This window comes from Rhinolophus sinicus, chromosome 6, assembly GCF_057876585.1.
Source record: "Rhinolophus sinicus isolate RSI-liver-muscle chromosome 6, RSI-T2T, whole genome shotgun sequence".
NCBI lineage: Eukaryota > Metazoa > Chordata > Mammalia > Chiroptera > Rhinolophidae > Rhinolophus > Rhinolophus sinicus.
In genome coordinates, this window is record NC_142506.1 from 14,632,148 (window position 1) to 14,653,478 (window position 21,331).

The 21,331-nt window shown below is 39.4% G+C and overlaps 1 protein-coding gene across 4 annotated transcripts in view; it reads right to left on the reverse strand.

The window, feature by feature from the left end:
- Positions 1–21,331, reverse strand: part of COL14A1 (collagen type XIV alpha 1 chain) — a 199,465-nt gene that overhangs the window by 99,472 nt on the left and 78,662 nt on the right. For 2 of the 4 annotated variants that reach the window (XM_019716514.3, XM_019716740.3), the window contains exons 15-22: positions 18,797–18,923; positions 17,042–17,181; positions 16,423–16,555; positions 15,020–15,079; positions 13,245–13,396; positions 7,784–7,913; positions 4,555–4,677; positions 2,140–2,289 (exon numbers count right to left, since the gene is read on the reverse strand). In XM_019716514.3, the coding sequence (XP_019572073.3) occupies positions 2,140–2,289; positions 4,555–4,677; positions 7,784–7,913; positions 13,245–13,396; positions 15,020–15,079; positions 16,423–16,555; positions 17,042–17,181; positions 18,797–18,923 (1,015 nt within the window). The remainder of the gene's footprint in view (positions 1–2,139; positions 2,290–4,554; positions 4,678–7,783; positions 7,914–13,244; positions 13,397–15,019; positions 15,080–16,422; positions 16,556–17,041; positions 17,182–18,796; positions 18,924–21,331) is intronic. The other 2 variants (XM_019716662.3, XM_074317020.2) reach the window with 1 other exon arrangement.

The following is a 21,331-nucleotide window of genomic DNA, read 5'->3' on the forward strand; positions in this document are numbered from 1 at the left end:
AAGAGGAGTAAGTACCCAGTGTTTATTATTTAATCCAAGTAGAAAAAGCAGAAAATTAATAATATTTACTTTCTCTAATGACTCTGACTCTCTCATCCATGTAATTTTATTTTAGTTCTCCCTTTCTCTTAGCTACCTCATAGAATTAAAAAAAAAATAGCTCAAAAAACTATTGTTGAAGATGATAAAAATAATCTTGTCTCATCACAATTTACATTTTTACATTGTTCCTTTCTGTTAAATCAGAGAAGGAAGAAATTTTTTAAAGACAAATTAAACAACCCTTTCTTCCTCAACAAAAAAAGGAAATCAATAACAATTTATATAACAACACTAAATTTAAAAAACAGCTTAAATTAATTTATTCGCCATTGTACAGAGTTTTACTTTGCTTGGGAGAAAAAGAGAAAACAAATAATGAGCCAATCTAATTTTTACTTTAAGAACAGAATATAAAACAACTTACTACTCTGTGCTTTAACATATATTTCGAATACTCAACGTATTTATAAGATAGAAGGGAGATGGAACAAAAGGAAGGGGGAAGCGGAGAAAGGGGGGTAGAAAGAGATAAGGAAAAAATAAGAAGAGAAACCAATAAAAAAAAAAAATCATAGAGACAAAAAAAATAGCACAGACCAGACAGAGCCATCTAGAGAGGAAAATGAAGATAAACTAGATCAGAGAAGAGACAGAGGGTGGGAAAATGCACAGGAGATTCTAGGGTGTGGCTAAGGAAGGACTGTGGGATTGCAATGAGTAGCACAACAGGGGGAAATTACTTGGAGGTTAAGGGACTGCCCAGAAGAGTATCACTTCAACAACCAAGCACGAGATCAGAGCCACAGGCCAACGGCTGCCTAAGTCTGCCGAAGTCAGAAACTACTATTTCTTGTGAGATTAAATCGATTCTGTGTTTTAAGATTTCAAGATATCCCATAAAAGAGAATTCAGGAAGCCTCCTCTAATAAAAAGGCTGGCTCTATACAAAATACAGGTAGGCAAATATAGGCAGCTTGGGGTCTGGTTTAATACATATCCCACTCTTGCATAATTCAATTTATAAGATTAATTATTTGATTAGGGATGAGAATGAGATATGGGCCAAGTGATTAAGGCCCAATTACTACAATAATAACAGTGGTTCTTCATTGAGTGCTTGCGATACGGCAGACACTTTTTATATATTATCTATTGAAATCTCACAATCATCCTGTGCATGGTTATTATTATCTTCATTTCAGCGTGGAGAAAACTTGGGCTCGGAAAAGCTAAGTAATTTGCTCAAGGCCATAACTAATAAGTAGCAGATTTAAGGTTTTTGCTTTTGACTATTCCATGACTATCATTCTCAAGTGTGAGGCATGCACTTTTGCTAGACCTCAGGACGATTTTCATCAGCACACAGCCAAACCATTTTTATGTTCGTCATTGCTGGATTATCTTTACTATGTATTAAAAATAGTGATTTTCTGTTTAGAGTAATTACATGGGTTTTGGAAAGTATTTAAGTGAAAAAAAACCTGTAAGTCAATTGAGAGAAATATATTAAGCAGATGGCGTGGAAGTATAACAAACATCAGGAGTATGGAACATACGTGCTGGAGTTGGGAAAACATTGCATTATGCCATGGGTGTCTGGGAGTCCTAGATGCCAAGGACGACTCCCAGATGGTGTGCAGACAGCACAAAAACACTTAAAAGGCATCTTTTAGGGATGGTGTGTGTGTGTGTGTGTGTGTGTGTGTGTGTGTAAGGGAAGGAGAGGTGAAGCCTTTGAGAAAAGGCAAACTCTCCCCTGGCCCAACTCTGACTGGCTTGGCTGTGTCAGGCTACAGACTGGTTGGAAAATTTCACCTAATTTGAAAAATGCCAACAAAGACTTTCCAGGAGGAAATCCTATCCACCACCATCACGTAGAGCTGAACGCCAGGCTCTGACATCCCGCCTGCCAACCGGGACTCTGAACTACAGCCCTGAGTAAGGAGCACACCTTTCTTTCCATGAAACACCATCCAGAAAGAGCGACGCTAAGGAAAAGAAACACCAATCGTCAAGTTGAAGCCAGGGTTGAGTTACAGCGAAAACCAAGCAGCAAAACCACATGTGGGGGCTGAGGCAATAGGACATCAGTCTTACATGTTTTCACCACGCCTGTCAGAGCATCGCTGAAGCCTGAGGCCTGGGAGGCAAATATTTTCACATTGTAGTCCATTCCACTGAGGAGGTTTGTGATAAGAATGGTGTTAATGTTGGCTCCCACGAAAGTTTCCAGTGTTGGGCCAGCAACTAAAGGAGAAAGAGTGTATTGCAGTTACAACCGAATATGGAAAACTGGAAACGCCCCTGAAGTGAATTGTACTTATTCAACTTGTTTTTTGTTTAGTTGCCCTGGAGTATACAAGAACTGGGGTTTGAATCTAGCCCCATCTCGCTCTAAGACTTACATCCCTGACTACCATGCTAGGGCTCTTTCTCGGGATACAATCCTTTTCTCAACTACAGTTCTTTCCCTAGTGCTTACTCAAAGATGCAGGGGGACCTCACAGTTCAACATGCACCATACTGTGAGGCCTTCATGGTGGACCTACTATGTCACCATCGGGTTGGGGACACTTGCCAAAATGAAGAAGTCATTCTCAGACACCCAGCTTGGACCTCAGCAGGTGTGCATGTGGCAGCAGCAGTAAATTCTGTCATGAACAGCGTGCCGTACCTCGCCACATGTATGTTAGCACTCTTAGTTCTACCCACTCTTCCTGTGATTGTTAAAACCAAACAGATGACACTCTTATTCCAAGGCCTTTGACCAGCTGGCTTCCTTGGGCCTTTACATTTTCACCTGTTTCAACCCTGGGGAGTCTTTGATTTAGCATTAAAAACATTCCTTGCTAAATCCTATACAAATGTATTTACCTCCTGCCTCTTCCCGGTTGTGCTCCTTCTTTAAGAGCTTTTTGAGTTAGTGACAAGTTCCTAAAATATTTATTATTTGACTCCAGAACTTCCCTTCCAACATCATATTTATAGATTTCTGTATGTATGTGTTATTTCAGTAGCAATTTTCCCACTCCCCAAACTCTCAACGCAAAAGTCCACATACAATTCTTCCACTTGACCTACAACAGGATTTCTCAACCTCAGCATTGTTGGCACTTGGGGCTAAAGAATCTTATATTCTGGAGCAGTAGGGAGGACAGGCTTTGACTTGTACGATGCTTAACAGCCCCCGCTGGATGCCAACAGCAAATCCCTACCTCCCAAGTCGTGGCAATCAAAAGTATCTGTTGGGCAAGCAAAATTGCACCAGCTGAGAACCACTGGCCTAAAACAAAGCTATTTTCCCTCAGAAAATCTGATCAATGTTTATACAATGAGCCAAACAACAAATTCAGGAAGTCTGTTTTGCAAATTAACATAAGCCTTGGGCCTACAGAAAAAAACAAACAAACGAAAGTGGTGAAAGATCCCAAGCAATCTGTCTCAGGCTAGTGTTTCCGTGGTAGATTCTTGCTACTTCATTTGCATCGTTCACAGAGACGTTTGTCTGGAGAAATTGGAAGTTGGGTATTTTAGTGGTATGAACCTGGATAAATGGGACACAGAAGAGGCTGAAAAGTGTTACAGAAGCAAGAGCAACATCTCAGATGATAGATGGAAACTAATGGAGTTTTGGAGGGCAGAAAGAGATTTTTAATCACCCAAAGAATTTTAAAAAAATTTTCCTGCCAAATCAAGGAAAATAATTAGAGAAGCCCTCTCTGCTGAACAACCAGAGTACTGAAAGGCCAGGTCCAGAACACTGAGAAGACCCTTATACTATTTTCAGTCTCCTGTTTAGACTTTATGAAAGTGCTAAGTGCCAGGAGATGATACAGGTAAAGGTACACATGGTATCATCCCCACAGGGGTTTGGACCAAGGGTACAGTCGCAATTGCCCCATATAGGTCATTCTCCTGCCTTCAGGATAGAATGATGTGGTAAGGAGAGAGGGGTTTCCTTATCCCCATGACTAAGAGGCTGATGGAAAAACCTTTTCACTATCACCATCTTGGGGCTTTGATGAATTATATACCCCAACACAGCTTCCAAAATGAGGAGACTGAGAAGTTATTAAGTGGACTTTCCCCCAACTAATCTAAGAAGTGAGAGGCAGTCAAGGAATTAGAAATTAGAGATTCCAAATGTGAAGAGCTTACGTATCCAGTGAGCCATAAAAACGTCCTATTTTCTTGGAGTCAAGGTCTCCTTAGGCTGGTTCTTTGTCTGAGGTGTGTGTAGGCAGATAGACACCAATATATATTCTGCTCATGAATGTACCCATTCACTTCTTAGGTAAGGTCAAAACTTCATTATTGCGAAAATGTCTACCATAGCACTGACCATACTAGGAAGGCTTTTTTTGCTGTTGTTCAAAAATGGTAAAAGACTCTTCCCACTTCTCAAACCAAAGATAAAACCAAACATAGAAAGTCAAAACAAAAATAATTTATCTTAAAAGACATTTTAGATGCCTAATCATGGTAACAATATTTTAAAAAATCATTACTTACCACTAACAGGTTTATAGACAATCCTATAGCCCTTTACAGGAGAAGATGGGGGATCCCACGTAATACGCAACCTGTTATACCATTCTTCTGAGACCCGTAAGTTTTGAGGACCAGAAGGTGGTACTGAGCAGGAAAGAAAAGGAAAAATAAAAAGGGTTTTCATGTGATTTCCATCTTTGTAACCTACACTGTAGTTAACAGAATCTAAGATCTCTTCCCTCCGGGTTAAAAATATTTACAAGTGACAATGCACCAAACACACAGTGAGAACCCTTTGAGAGTCCATGGTTGTTTTAAATATTAAACATATAGAAAATAATTGCGCTTATGGTAAAACACTTATATCTGAAGATCAGCAGTTCATTCAATGTCATTTTGGTCCCTTTCTCTTAAGTTAACTGTAAGTAAAATTTTATTAAAGCATTTACTAAAATTTCTGTCTACATGCCACTCTGTTCCACTATCAAAGTATATTTGTTCAGCAGCATCAAGGGTGGTCATGCAATAGTAATAATGGTACTTCTCGGAGGTAAGATGCTGATGATTTTATGTGTGCTTTCATCTTCACATTACCTATATTGTTGGAAATGTTATGTTACAGTTTATCAATTCTTTATCAAATCATTAAAGCGGGAGGAACTTCGTAAACTATAGTGTATACGAGTAATGACAGACAATATCCTTATCTCTTTGTTAGTGATAGAATTTAGTCGTGTGGACCACTGCTTACAATAAGGAGGCCATCCACTAACATTTAAAAATAATTTTACTATGTCGATATTGTGACATGTGACGGTATTTCTTTCTGGCATGAGATTTAAGGCCAGACATAGTCTTTAAGTAGTTTTTATTTGTGTGGGTGTATATGTGTGTTCAACATGGAATCCTTTCCCAAATTATGCTGATTTTTAAATACGAAAGTTAAAAGTAGATCTTCAAGCCCAGGTCATTGGCAGTTAGATGGAGTCCCTCCTCCTTCCCACCTTCTTCCTTCCGGCCCCACCTCCGCACAATGGTGCCTTTACGGTAACTTTCTAGAACATTCGAGTGTTAAATAACACAGTTCAAAACCAACTCTGAACAGCAGAATTTACTATGTTTGTTTAAAACCATCCTTGACGACTGTTTTTTTAACAACCTGGATTTAAGACAGGCAAGGCTGATGCATGCGACTACTACTTGATTTTCTTTCTTAATTGCTGTGAAGACTGGTTTTCAAGCCCTCACTTAGGAACAAAATACCAAAATATGCTAGAAATTCCAATGTATCCATCAAATCAAGTTCATGTTAAGATGCCCACGCATGGGTGAAAGTGGGGTGAAGAGCTTAGAACTCCCCCACAGCTTGGCTCTTCCCCTGCCTGGTCTCCTTCCGCATGAATGCCGAGGAGATAACTGTAGCAACTCTTAGAGTGCACAATACTCTGGGTGATCTTTAGCAAAACGTGCAGGTTGGTGGGGGTCTGGAAGGAGGCACTCCTAGCATAGGCATAGGGAGGAGGGAGAGGTGCCAGCGCAGTCAAGTGAGGAGATATAATAATACCCTAGCCAGGACTTTGGGCTGCAGCTACAGAATTTTAATGATTTGCACACTTACTTGAAAAAGTCCATAGTTAGGGGCCCAGGTAGAGAATTCAGCTCTTGCCATTATTCTGCCCCTAATCACACATAACTGTTGGGTAACTACAGTAGATTAAAGATGGGAGCAGTTTTTCTGACTAACCTCCCATTGAGTGGTGGAGGTTATGACCCTCTCCTTGAATGTGGGTCAATTCTGTGACCACCCTGAACAACTGACTACAGCAGAAGTGACGCTGTACTGGTTCTAAGCATAGCCCTTAACTGTCCTGACAGTTTCTGCTTTCTGCCTCTTAAGACTCTTGTGCTTCCAGTCCTGAGTTACCACGGATAAAGTCATCTTGGACACTCCACACCAAACCCAGCCACCTGGCTGCCATCATCAATACTATGTGAAACAGAAGGATTTCCCAGCAAGCCTTGCCCAATTTCCCACCCCACAGAATTGCGTGCTAGAATAAAATGGTTGCGGTTTTAAGCCACTAGTTTCTGGGGACGTCTTCACACACGTCCAGACAACCACAGAGAAATGAAGACAACTAAGATGTTGCAGTGCCTTGACCAAGGGTTTCCTTGCATACTCCTCATGTGATCATCATGGCCAATTTATCTAACGTAAATATTTCACGAGGCCTCCTCTGTGCGGTAGGAGTTTGGTTCGCAGTGATGAACATACATGGGAGGGCCTGGACTCTCATGATGCTGCTTTCCAGGGACGGGAGACAGATAATAAACATATACATGTGTAAGCAAGAAAACATCAGACAGTAAGTAGTGTTCTGACAAGACCAAAACAAAATGAAACAAACAAAAAGGGATGATATCACAGAGAGTGGGAGCTCCTTGGCCTGGGTGGTCAGAAAAGTCTGAGGAGATGACATTCAGCTGAGACCAAAATGACAAGAAAAAGCCAGAAGTGCAAACATCTGGGAACGGATAGTCCATGTAGAAAGAGTAACTAGTGTATAGGTCCTGAGGCAGAAACAAGCTGAAAATGTCCAGGGAAGAGCAGGAAAAGAGGTATGGTTGGGGCTATTATTAGGAGGTGAGAGCAAAGAGATCGGCAGGGTGCAGGTCATATAGGGCCTTGTAGCACCTTGGAAAGGATGTTGGATTTTATCCTGAGCACAATGGGAAGCCATTGGAAGCCTTGGAACGGAGGCGTTCCAAATTATGAGATAATTTATATTTTAGAAAGCTCTTCATGCTGCTGTGAGAAAAACAAAGGAGTCAAGAGTGGAAAACTCAAAGGAAGACTCCATAGCAGGGCTCAGGCACTTATTTTAGTGAGCGTGAGTGTGCCTTGGATTGGGGTAGAGCAGTTAGATGAAGAGAAAATGGAGAGGCATGTTGAATGCACTTTGGAGCATGAATAGGACTTGTGATAAATTAGATGCAGGCGTACGATGCAGTTGTTTTACAACTTAGCTTTTATCAGCAATAAAACTGAAGCCCAGAGCAGTTAAGCAACTTGCCCTAAGTCACACAGCTTGAACGTGTGAAGACAGAATTCAAACCCAGATTTTCTGTCTCCAGATCGCTTTTGCTCTTTTCACCACAGTGCATTGTGTCATTCGGAGTGTATTACAGGGCATGAACATTTTTTCATTAATTAGTCAGCTAGTATACACAGGGAGAAAGCTTCACTCACAGGTTTTTCCAGGGGCAGAGACACTGACACCTTCTCCGTCGTCATAGATGGGAGTCACCGTGACTTTGTATTCAGTATCTGAAAGCAGAGGCTTCAGAAGGAGATTGTTCTGACTTCCAGGTACCATAACCTACACAGAAAAGCAAAGGACCATGGTCTCAGTACGACCTCTGCTCCCACTGGTCTACTAATAGAGTCGGTCTATAAGCACTTTGAAATAATCAGAAGCAAGGAGATGTACTTGGAGTGATGAGAAAAAGAAGAGCAACCATGCAAAAGCATTTCTCTCTGAAATTCCCCTGCAGCAACCTTTCGTTTATGACTAACGCAGACCATTTCGATGTGAAGCTCTTAGGCTCAAGAAATAGTCTTTTCTCAATATCTTCTCAGCATTTGCAAAGTATCCAGAAGAGAGAATAATCCTTTGGAAAGCAAGTGTTCATAGCTCAGGAGTGTTTGTTCTAGAACACGGCCTGCTTATCATGTTTGATTCTACTTTGATTCTAACCCTCTCAAAAATTCAGCCTTCCATTCTTCAGGCTTGGAGAGATAATCGACTCCCAGGATTTCGGAAAAGGATGGATGCTAGCCAAGAACAACAGAATGGCACATTAAATCCAAGTTTTCCGGATCAAAACACATTTTACCCGTAACACTAAAAATGTTGCAGCTTTTTTTTTTTCTTTTCTAAAAGTTGTCTTCCTGTCTCTGAAATCACCACCATTCTGTCTCTAAAGGCTGCAAAAACTAAAACGCAATGGTGGGGATGACCCACACCAGCATCAGTGTATCCCGCCATGTGCCTCAGCACTGCCAATTCTGGCATCCCTAGAAGAAGATGTGAACCAGAAAAACCACATGTTCTTAATACTGAAACCACACGCCGTTCTGCCTGTGTTCCAGCAGTTAGATGCTGACACATCTTGGGCCATTTAAGGAATTTAATCATGGCTGGAAAAATGCTAGGATGTAAGAATTAACCCAAATGTGTTTGAGGCAGTCACAAGACTGGGACAGCTGGAGATGCTTTTCAATTCCAATGCCAGCAGGCAAAGGGCTGTGCTGTCTATGTCTGGATGAGCGAAGGGACCTATAAATCATGGAATAAGCCCTAGAAAGCCTCAAGTTGAACCCAGAAGCAGCTGTTGCTAAGGTACAGTGAAGTTCTGAAAGCAATGTTTTTTAAATGTAGGAAAAAAGGAAATCTGAATTAGGTGATTTTTTTATATGGGATTGATAGGATTTTGCTTCTCATAGGAAAGGGACATTGAAATATGCAGGGTTCTATTGATGTGGTCCTGAGTGGGAGAGTTTTGAAAAACAGCTCTGCTTCATTCAAGAATAAATTAGATAACCGTAGCATTAAGGCCATGTAAAGGAAGAACTGTAGCCACAATAACCCTGACTTGTATTACTCCATTCGGGTAGCTTCCCTTCAGGGTGTGTCTTCTATGTAGATGCTCTCTGGAGCACAGAGCCTGGGCTTTTTGTTCCAAGCTGTTTGTTTAGCAAATCACCTGGGGGTTGATGTTCCTTAAATAAAGTCATCTCTCAAATTGAGAAACACATGGCCTTGGAACCAATCAAATTTAGACTCTGGCATATTGAAAAGCATTGAGGCCATTTTGGAGGACACATTTAGATTGCGAGGCAGTAGTTGCTGTGGTTTATAATAATAGCCTTCATTTACTTAATTATTATGTGTCAGGTGGTACTCTTAAGTATTCTAATATAGTTCATCTTCACCACAATCCTTTGAGGTAAGGAGTATAATTACACCCATTTTATAGATGGGGAAACTGAGGCCCACACAGCTATTGACTCAAAGGTGCCATAGTGAAATCCTAGATATCTGGTCTGAGCCTCGCTTTAACCATCACCTGTCTACTCCACATGACTATGCCGCTTGCACCTTTTTACCCTAATTATATTAATTCCCAAGAAGAAAATGTAAATCTCCTCTGGGGTATGCAAAGTTCCTTCGGCATGGCCTCTGCAAGATAAAGATGGGCTCCTACTAAAAACAGATGCTGGAGGTCATAGCAAATGATGGTTTTGTTTATAAAACAAGTTTATAAAAGATGCTCATGGTTAAGTGAGATGCAAATCTAAACACTGAACTTCATGTTTCTAATTTTTTTTTGAAATTCAACTTCACATCTGGCTCCATTATTGCCCAAAGCTTTTCACAGCAGCCTGGGTCCTATCCAGCAAGCTGTTCCCTCAGTGAAAAGAGGATTCCCACATCTCACTGTGTTCCGGTTTCTAACATTCTGTTTCTAGACAGGGATTCTCATGCCACCTGTGGCGAAAGACTACACCTACTAGTATTGGTACCGTTAATTCCAATCCATTGAAGATCAATATTTTTATGAAATATAATTAAACAAAATCACTAGGAAAAAAGGATCACGTTCTTGGACATTGCAGCAATGTCAAATTGCTATCAATGTTTCTAAAGCTCGGGCAGTCATTTTTATGCCTCCATATTTCAGAGCAGAGTTGAAAGTCAATCCTTATGAAATATGTGACAGGTAGCTTTGCTTTCTAAGACTTCAAAAGCTTTTTTATTGGAAATATTTGCTAGAGTTGATTATGCTTAGAAAATATGTAAATACTTCACTTACCTCAATTGGAAAAGTAATTTTAATTGCCTTTGTTTTACATATACTAAAGCTTGACGTTGGTTTACAATATTATATACATACACTATTCTCTAACTTCAATACTCAATTTTATCTCCTCAAGTAAATTTAATTAGCTTTTTTAAAAATTAGTTTCAGGTGTACAAAGCAATGTAAGACATTTATACCCCTCACTAAGTGATAACCCCCTTCCCCCAATCTACTACCCCTCTGACATCATATGCAACTGTTACAATACCATTGACTATATTCCCTATGCTGTACTTTACATCCCATGACTATATATATATATATATATATATATATATATATATATGAATTATATATATTACATATATATCATTATAGTTGACATTCAATATTTTTCTACTTCAGCTAAAGTGTATAGCACAGTGGTCAGGCATCTACACAGCCTATGAAGTGATTCCCTGATAAGTCCAGTGCCCATCTGGCACCTGACATGATCTTTACAACATTATTGATTATATTCCCCATGCTGTATTTCATATCCCCATGACTACATTATGTCTACTAATTTGCACTTTCTATAGTTAAGGAAAATTTGAAAAAATGGCAAGAGTCATTTATCTTATCCAGACACATTTCCTTTACCACTTTTTAAATATATTTTAGCCATCTGTCTTTCCCTGCCATGCATTATTATTTTAAGACATTTATTCGGTGTGTGGGAAGTTCACACCGAGGCCCTTGGATTTTGGCAGAGGTCTGCAACTATCTGTCCTACCTTGGTTTATAATCTAAATGTAGATGTACCCACTTTCTGTCTCCAATAATAATACATGACATGTATATAGCAGTACATTTCATAAAACACTGATTATATAAATTCCAATTAATCCTCAATTGAGGCCCTGAAAAGATGCCCCTAAAATAAATATGCACAAATCCAATGTAATTCAAATTCATCAAAGGAGCTTGAGATTGAAAGAATTCTAGAGTACTTTCTTCTGTAGAATAAAAACATTTCTGCACTTTAATAATCACCACCAAATTTATCAATATTTTTTCATTTTTATTACAGGTTTGTTTAACTGGAGCACATGAGCTTCAAGACTTTTGATCTTTCTTGCCTTCATCTGGGTTGTCCAAGTGTTTCGAAATAAACAGTGTGAAATGAAAGCAACTACCAAAGGGAAAATTAATTAGAGACAACCCAAAAAAAATATTATTATTATTTTACCTTGCATACTTTACAAGTGCATGCATGAGATTAAATTGTTGTTACTCTTTCCAAATTAGCAAGAATAATTTAGCAAGAAGCTTAATGTATTTCTTGGAAAGAGTAGAAACAGAAACCAAAAACAAAATTGTCACTCTGGGAAGTTTTCATGGGTCTCATATTTAGGATCTCAATTAAAATATGAGAACAATAACAGGAAAAGTAAAACACCCAAAATATATCTTTAGTTACCATTGCCAAGCACAGTTTTAATTTTTCAATCATGGATAATTTGAAAACTATGGTCCAAGTTAATTAATAATCCAATCTATTTTGTTTAAGTGTTCATTAACTTCCCGAAAGTACTCCCAAGACTAATTTCATGGCTCTTCTGGCTATTCATAGTACATGTGGTTATTCTCAGGGTTATCACTCTCTTCTGTAATGATTCCTCTGTCAGTCTGAAATAAAGCACTTTCCTGAGAGAGCTTAGGGCTCAAATAATTGTTTAGAGAAGCGCATACACACACACAAAATGATTGTCCATCAAAAACTTTATAACTAAGGAGGAAGAAGGAAGTATAATGTTATTCTTTAGCAATAATGAATGTGGAGGCTTCTTTCCTAGAGTGTCTCAAAAACAGTGCAGCAGACAAAGTAATGAGGCTAACTAAAGCCTATTCTATGACTGAAAAAGAAAAATAGTTCTTTTGAATGCAAACTGGAGTTACTGGGTCTAGGAAACAATTTTCAGGTTCTAGGCTAAAAGGAATGGTACCGTGTAAATTAAGAAAACATGGGAATGTCAGCTATAATTTAATATTTATATATAGTCACAGGATGTGGAGAACAGTATAGGGAATAGAGTCAATGAAATTGTAACAGGTATATACGATGTCAGAGGGGTAGTAGATTGGGGGTGGGGGTTATCACTTTGTGAGGGGTGTAAATGTCTAATAACTACATTGTTCTGTACACCTGAAACTAATTTAAAAAGAAAGAAAACATGGCAAGGCTATGATTAAGAATGTACCCAGGTTTCCAATACAGAAGAACAAATATAGATGAAACAACGTAAAGCAAACTCAACATCTACAATGTTAAATCCCCTAAGGTAGACACTCATATTTAAGAATAAATTAGAAATGACTATAACTCTGCTCAAAATGAGCTGATGTCATTGAAAAATATAACTGTTTGTTAATGGAGGGCACTTTATTAGAAACACTTCAACTGCATAAAGATCTTTCATATATGCTTCACTTAAAAAGTTTCTATCAGATTCCCAAGAGCGCACACACACACACACACACACACACACACACACACAGACAAATGTCTGGGGGACTATTTATGACCCAACTTTGCTTTGGTGCTCTAAGAAGTTGTCAAAGCAGCAGAAGCAACATGAGAAATAAGTTTCAGAAGCAGGTTGTATGTGGAGCAAGGTTTGGAGACAAAATGGCCATCAAGAAACCAGTCATTAAGCTTGGATTCAATGAAAGTATTAGTTTCTGGAGATGGTAGAGTCACCAAGAAATGAGCAGTAGAGCTTGCATCCATCTCTGGAGATAGCCTCCTTTGCTCTGTTAGTCAGGACACCTTAGAGTTTCTAGGAAGCTGTATTTATACAGACCGTTCCTACCACTTCTTCCGCAGGGTCCCCTTGAGCAGTCAGGTAGATGACCCTGAACTGCTGCACGCTGCTGTCTGAAATGTCCCATTTTACCCGCAGGCTAGAAGAGGTTTCATCATCAACAACCAGGTTTCTGATTCCTGTCCGGAAAACTGGAATAAACACAACCAAGGAGTAAAGAGTTTTTAACCCATCGTATTCCAACATGAGCTGCAGAGATCATAGGTGGAAATGGCAACAAGTACTATCATTAATGTATCTCTCTAATGTAGACCCACGTGAAGGACAACTCCACGTTAGTGGTTAATGGGGAGACATGATACCTATTGGTAGCAAACAAAAATGGGTTCAAGAGACGCTTACAAGACCGGGGTCCCCCTCAAAACGATCAGCTCTGTATACATACTAGTAAGGGAACTGGGGAGAAGCTGCTAGGCTAGGAAAGCTGAGTGGAGCGGGCAGGGAGCATGCCCATGAAATCTGCACACTAGGGCTTTGTTGGAGAAGCAGACGTGGTGGGCCAAATGTGGTCAGCCTCAGTGTGATCCAGCATCCAACACACATCCCATCACCTGTGCCCAAATTCCTGCTTTAACACTTGTCACGTAAAGCATAAATCTCTCACCACGGCTGCCTCTATACATTCAGCCCACATGGGTATTATCCTTTCTCTGAGAGCTTTTTCAAACCCCTTCTCCTGTGTTCCCTGACACATTCCTTCTTACATCCCAAGGGGCCTGCTCCCTCATTTGTCCCATTGTTTTCTTCTCCCTTCTGTGCTAACATCTTCTCATTCTGTCCATTTCTACTGACTCCCTTCTCTTCATTCATTCATTCAGCACACATTCATTGAGCTTTTTCTGTATGTCCGACTGTGTTAGGCCTTTGAGATAAACAGTGATTGACAATTGACAAAAATAGGAAAAGAGTCACAGAGGAGACAGGAGAGTGACATTTACCAGGCAAAATTCGGGGAGGGTACCAGGCAGTGGGAATGAGAGGCAACATCTTACCTTCAGGACCGAGAGTTCTAGATGACAGCAGGAAATGAGGAAATTACAAAAAAAAGGGAAGGAGCACCCAACCAGGAAGGATGTTGGATGTGATGATAAAGAGATTTGGGGCACAATAAAGATTCACTGAAGAAACGTGCTCGCTTCGGCAGCACATATACTAAAAGATTCACTGAAGAATGAATAAATCAGTGAATGAATGAATGAATGAATGAATGAATGAATGGGTAGTGGAGAACCCAGAAACCCACAGAAGGGTTTTAGGTAGAGAAATGATATCATCAAACTTGTGTTTTACCTTGTGACTCTGACGGCTAGTTAGGATGAGTACTATAATGGAGAGGAAAGTTAAGCTGAGAGAGATGACAGCTGATATAGGAAAACCAGTAGACCAGCCAGGTCTTAGTTACGCACAGAAATGCAAGGAAACCATGATATAATTGAATCTCAACAGAGAGCAACAGGAGAAGTCAAGAGGAAGGCAGAGACTATGGGGCTTGCCATGCTAACATCCTCTGAAAGTTTAAATGAGAATCCAAAACAAAGATGGGAAAAGTAGAGAGATGTAACAGTGAGATCAGCAGATGAGAAGACGGCCTGGCATTGGTGGGTAAGAAAAGATTGAGAGGTTCTGAGAGGAGTGAAATTAACCTAACATGCCTCGTTCCTAATTAAAAATATGAAATAAATAAAACTGGGATAACATCATTTCTGTTTAAATCAAACTTTTCTTAGGGTAAACAGGCTTTTGTTTGTCCTTACCTGATGTCACAGGTCTGGTCGGTACTATGGTTGTAGCTGGTTCTGTCCAAGCACTGTCAACTAAAAAAAATATTCACAACTTTAAAATACTGTAATGATAAGAACACTATATATTTATGTGTGGCATTTTATAGCTTTCAAAGAAAATGTCACCTATATTATCTCAGTTGATTCTCACAACAACCTTGGTTTTGGTTGCAGGAGTGAAGAATTGAGTTGGAAGTAAGGCAGACATTGAACGTATTCTGCAGATAAGGAAACTGAAACCCAAAGAATGTAAAGGTCTTAATCACAGCTATCAGCCTTCCTCCTATAAACATTTGACCTATACCTATAAAATTGTGAAACCTGCCAGTTGCATGGAAATAGGGCATAACCGTGGTAATTCAAGGAAATTAAACAGTGCTGTAGAACAAGTTGTGAAAGGGCTGCCAAACAAGGCCACGAAGGAGGACAAGCGCATCTTCTATTTCTTGTATCCACCCTGGGCAACCAGTGGATGGAGCGTCTGTGTGGTGCTACACCAAGATCCCCTTTTCAGGGTCAACATACTCATCCACCAACTTCTGGAATACTGGCTTCCAATGGCTCAGAGCTCTGGGAACTGCCTGGCCTGAAGTCCTAGACTCTGTCAGGGGATGGCTTACTTCCAATGACCGGGGATGCAGGGATACAAAGGCCCAGCCTTTTAGACTCAATTTGGGACAACTCAGAAGGGTCATCCCAGGTCTAGAACGCCTAATGGAATTCGCTAAGGACTCAGTTTGCTTCTCTCTATGCCCCGTCCAACCAGTGTTCCTTACAGATGTATCTCCCAACTACACTCTTCAATAAACCTTCTGGATGCAATTTTCTGTTTCAGAATGTGATTCCAGGGAACCCAATCAAAGAAAATTTAATATGTGTTTAATACCTCATGTTTTAAAAATGAAGGGATGAATGAATCAGCAAGTGAATTTTGTACACGATTCTTGGAACCAAGATCCACTTGGGAAATTCCATAAACTCATGGTGGACATGTTTGTCTTTGGTTTATCTGTTTGCTCATTTATTCACTTAAAGTTATTTCATCCATCCATCCATCCATCCATCCATCCATCTAGCAAGTATTTATTGCACTGTTAAAATATGCCAAGTACTGTACTAAGCACTGGAGATATTATGGTGAACAAGCCAGATATGCTCCCTGCCTTTATGGTGATAATAAGCTAAGATTCAACAATGCTTCAGATATTGGTTTCATTAAAGGTAAAAATGCATGAAGAATTCTGGGGGACAAAGAGAAATCGAAGCCTCTGAAGCCCAGGATAAGTCTGATGGGCAGAAAACCTGGTGGGGTGATGAGGGTGTCAGAATGGACGGTGGGAGTTGGTGATGCCCATCTTGGCCCCACCAAGACTTACGTGTGGTCCCAACAGCAGTCACCACCTCACTCTCACTTCCATCGTCCAGTACAGTCAGCAATGAAACTTCATATTCAGTGCCGGGCTCCAGGCCTCTAATGACATATGAGTCTTGGTCTTCTTTTAGGATGACCTAAAAAGGATTTGGTGCTTAGCAACTGGGTTTACTTGAATAATAGAAAGTCAAGATGAAAATTAATACAAGGGAAAAAAACGTTATCCCAAGTATAAGTCAGAAGCAACTAAGCATAAAGAAACCCAGGGCCATTTGAATTCATTTTTTTCAAGTCAAACCTGAGAACTTTACTCCTGTCAACTCTCTCATCAAATAAACTATGAATATCATGATGGTGGCATGCTGAAGTTTTATTAAATGTCATTTATGGAAGTCAAACAATCTGAAAAGATATAAAATATATCACTAAAGCACTAGCAGAGAGGTAGTTTACAGCCTACGATCTGACAGTTATAAAAGTCCATGCCCTGCGAAATATTAATTATTTCTGGGATCCTCAATCGATTTTTAAAGTGAAGAAATACTCAAATGCAGCAGCGGGTATGTATGCACTTTCAGAGGAAATGCTCCAGATTAACTTTCAGTCAGTCTCAGACAACTCACTTCTTCGGTCTTCCCACCGTAGACTGGAATCCACATCAGCTTGTGCTGCCCTTCATCCGCCGAAAGGGGATGCCAGGTCACTCTGAAACTGTCTGTCATCACCTCATCAATTTCCAAGTATTGCTGGGCTGGAACTTCCTCTGTAAACCGAGGAAGGAGATTTTGTTAGGATATTGAGAGGGCAAGAAAACCACCCCTCGAGCAGCTCCTAGAGGCCTCACCTGGAGGCCACACCTGGAGGCCACACCTGGGATTACAGGAGGAGAAGGCTCTTTCTGAGGAACCTCTTGCTTTAGAAAAGCATGGGGAAGCATGGACTCAATCCAGTGTGGTCTTCCTGGGGTTTCTGTTTCCAGCATTTACCCACAGTATAAATTAGGAAGCCCATGAACACAGCTGATTTGATAAGTTTTCCCATAATTTCCAGAACTCTTAGGTTCTCTATTTGGCTCTTTTCATTAACTATAAAAAAAACTACTCATTATTTTACAAAGATAATATTGTACAAGTACTTGGAAGAAATTAACAAAATGGTATTCTAGAGGCCTGACATACGTTCCTTTTAGCTTTGTTCACTTTCGTGCCTAAAGCACTCTCTACCGTGTTTCCCCAAAAATAAGACCTAACCGGAAAATATGATTTTTCAGGAGGACATCCCCTGTACATAAGCCCTAATACGTCTTTTGGAGCAAAACTTAATGTAAGACCTGGTCTTATTTTTGGGGAAACACGGTAGTAGTAAGTTAAATCCTGGAGAAGAACCTCCACCCTTTTAAGCTGGTTCATATGGCTGCCATCAAACGTGAAACATAATTCATCAGACCTTCCTCTATTCCACTGTTTGTACACTTCTGGGATGTACAACAGAGAGTATAATGAATTGTCAGGCCTTGATTTTTATTATTTGAAATCAGAGATTTTTAAGACTCTTTGATAGGACACCATGAGAATTCCAACTCAGGTTAACCCTCAGGAGATTTGGTGGAATTACTGAACTTTTTTCTGTGCACATTATTTCTCAATGTAGCTTAATTCTCATCTCTCTCCAACGAGATACCTTCTCGTCTCCTCAGTATAGCACTAAGTTTGTTTCCAAATGCAATCAATGATAAGTATAAGAAAGCAAACAATAGAATTGTTGCCACCAAGAGGCCAAAACAGTTTGATATTTATTGAGTGACCACAGGGTATACTGGCATGTAGAAAAGGAAAATAATGCAGTCATGCCTTATTTTTTTATTTTAGTATTTAAAATATTCCATATTGTTGTATTAGTATTTCAGGCTGTAAGTCAATTGCCTACTATTAGTAGTATTGGCATGTCAATTGGTTATAATTAGTAGTATTGGCTACTATTAGGTTAAATAGTATGAAACTCATTTTTGTTGATCAAAAACTGTTTGATACAAGCAATTTTGGAAGTTCAATGTAATATATACACATACAAATGAAAGAAAGTTGGGGAAATTTTACAATACAACAAAAGAAACAGTGTATGATTAGGAAGAAAACCATGTACATTTTTATGGAACTGACACCTTTTGAATTTAGATGATCTTTCTCTCTTTCCTTTGCTTTGATAGAAAATAATTAGCCAGTATGCATTCTAGTCACCTAATGGTTCATTTGTTAATAATAATTAAGATAAACAAAAATTAAAATGCAATGTCTGCAAAATCACAATTGAAGAAGCTGCTCCAGCTTGTGGTTTCAGTAGTTATTCTTGGAAACTTTTCAAACCACAGTAAAGCTTACCTGTGGTAAAAATGCCAGTCAGAGGCTCTGACTGCCCTTCATCATAAATGGAGAAAATGGCAACATTGTACTCAGTGAGGGGTGTCAGGCCCTTCAGAGGGAATGTTGTTACAGGATCGACTTCAACCTGCAAAAGAGAGAAGGCATCTTAGCTATATCAGATACTGTCCACATCCTGGAAACAGAGATTATTTTATTATTATCTGTAGTTTATTTGGCTGGCAGCAGAGCTATAAATACTGCAAAAAAAAAAAAAAAAAAGGAAAGAAAAAGAAAAAAGAGAAATCACTGACTGATAAAACCAGTCTGTTTATATATACCCATTTCTACTCTTATACCTTTAAGTAGATTACCTATCAGTTAATTCTCAGGAGATCTTTGCAACCAATATTACTGCCATTCATTAAAGATATAGAAAGCAAAGTGCACACAATTTACAATGCTAATATAAATAAATATGTTTCCAGCCTGATCTGCTAGGAGCAGCTGATTTTCGGCTCCATTGCCTGAGCTCTGCTGACTCCAAAACGTAATACACAGCAACTCCTGCTAAGCGATGTATAGGTGAGCAACTATGCAGGGGAAGAATCCAGTAATAGTCATGTTAAAGATCATAGTAAATATTAGAAATTTTCCTTTATCTTCCACAGATAGACATAGTTGGGGAAAATATGTACCAATATCTTTAGAGCACATAAGGGATGAAGTCCTGAGGATAACGACCAAGGGTGTAAAGAAAGGGAAGGATGAAAAAAGGGAAGAACAAAGATCAGACTTTGAAGAAAGAAACTGTAAAGTAAAGGAGATAAGGGCAGGATCTAGAAGACAACACCCTGGGCAAAGCCACCCTCAGACCAGAAAAAGAATAAACAGAGCTTTATCTTTGAGAGGTTGGGTCTTGGGCCTCTGAGCTACAAACCGTGTTTCCCCGAAAACAAGACCTAGCGGACAATCAGCTCTAATGCATCTTTTGGATCAAAAATTAATATAAGACCAGGTATTATATTATATTATATTATATTATATTATATTATATTATATTATATTATATTATATTATATTAATTATATTAAAGACTGGGTCTTATATTATAGTAAAATAAGACCGGGTCTTATATTAATTTTTGCTCCAAAAGACACATTAGAGCTGATTGTCCAGCTAGAACTTATTTTCGGGGAAATACGGTAGCACAAGGGACATATAATAGGTCAAGTAAATGGTGTCCTCCACCTAAGCATTTTACATACATTATCTCAATTAATCCTCACAAAACTTATAGTAAGATAACCTTGCCCTAGTGATACTCTGGGGAATTGAAGAAAGGGACCTATTTACCTGAAAGCAGACTCTGCCAAAAAAGGTCCCACTTAAAATGTTTTCAAGATACGTTTTGAAGCAATCTCAATAAAATCCACTCATTATAATACTATCAATGACTAATCTTAATGCTACTTGAGGTAAAGTGCAAGGTGACTAAGCTCAATGTATGTATTTGTTCATGGCAATCAAAGTGACCTTTACCAAAATATAAAACATGTCACTTTCCTACTTAAAGCTTTCCTTAGCTATCTACTGCCTTCCCAGTCAAAACCAGGCACCCTGCAATGACTGCTTGGCTTTGCATAATCTGGAGCTCTGCTTCTTTTTTCCGCCATACTCCTAATGACCTGCTGGACTCCAGCCACACTGACCTTCCATCAGATCCATGTCTTTCTCACCACAGGGCCTTTGCACATGCAATTCATTCTGTCTGGGACCCTGTTGCTCTAGCCCTTTTCAAAATTAGCCCGTCCTCATCTCTCAAGGCTAGGCTTAAATTTCACCTTTTCAAAGGGAGTTTTTCTTTCTATCTAGGACTGGCTTTGCTTGTTTCCTCCCTAGCACCAATCACAGCCCGAAATAATTTCATTTCCTTACATACTTATTTCCTGCAGAAAGTGTAAGCCCCTTGAAGACAAAACTTTGTTTAGCTTATTCACTACTGTACGATGAACTGTATTTTTCTTGAATGAATTGAATAAGTAAATAAAAATTAAGATGAAAGACGACTGGAGTAAGAAACTATGGTACATTTATACAATGGAATATTACGCAGTCATAAAGAAGAAAGAAATCTTACCATTTGCAACAACATGGCTGGACCTAGAGAACATTATGCTAAGTGAAATAAGTCAGACAGAGAAAGACAAATACGATATGCTCTCACTTATATGTGGAATCTAAAGAAAAGAATAAGTGAATGAACTAATCAGAAAGTCTCAGAGACATAGAGGAAAAACTGAAGGTTGCTAGATCGGAGGGGGGTGGGGATAAGAGGGAAGGTGAGAGGATTAGAAAACAGTCGGTAACCACAAGATGGCCACGGGGTTCTGAAAATTAATTTGGGGAACGTAATCAATAATGTTGTAAAGATTTTGTCGGGTATCCGATGGACACTTGTCCCATTAGGGAGACCACCTCAGGGATGATGTAGATGCCTGATCACTGCACTGTACACCTGAAGCTGAACAATAATGAATGCCAACTATAATTATA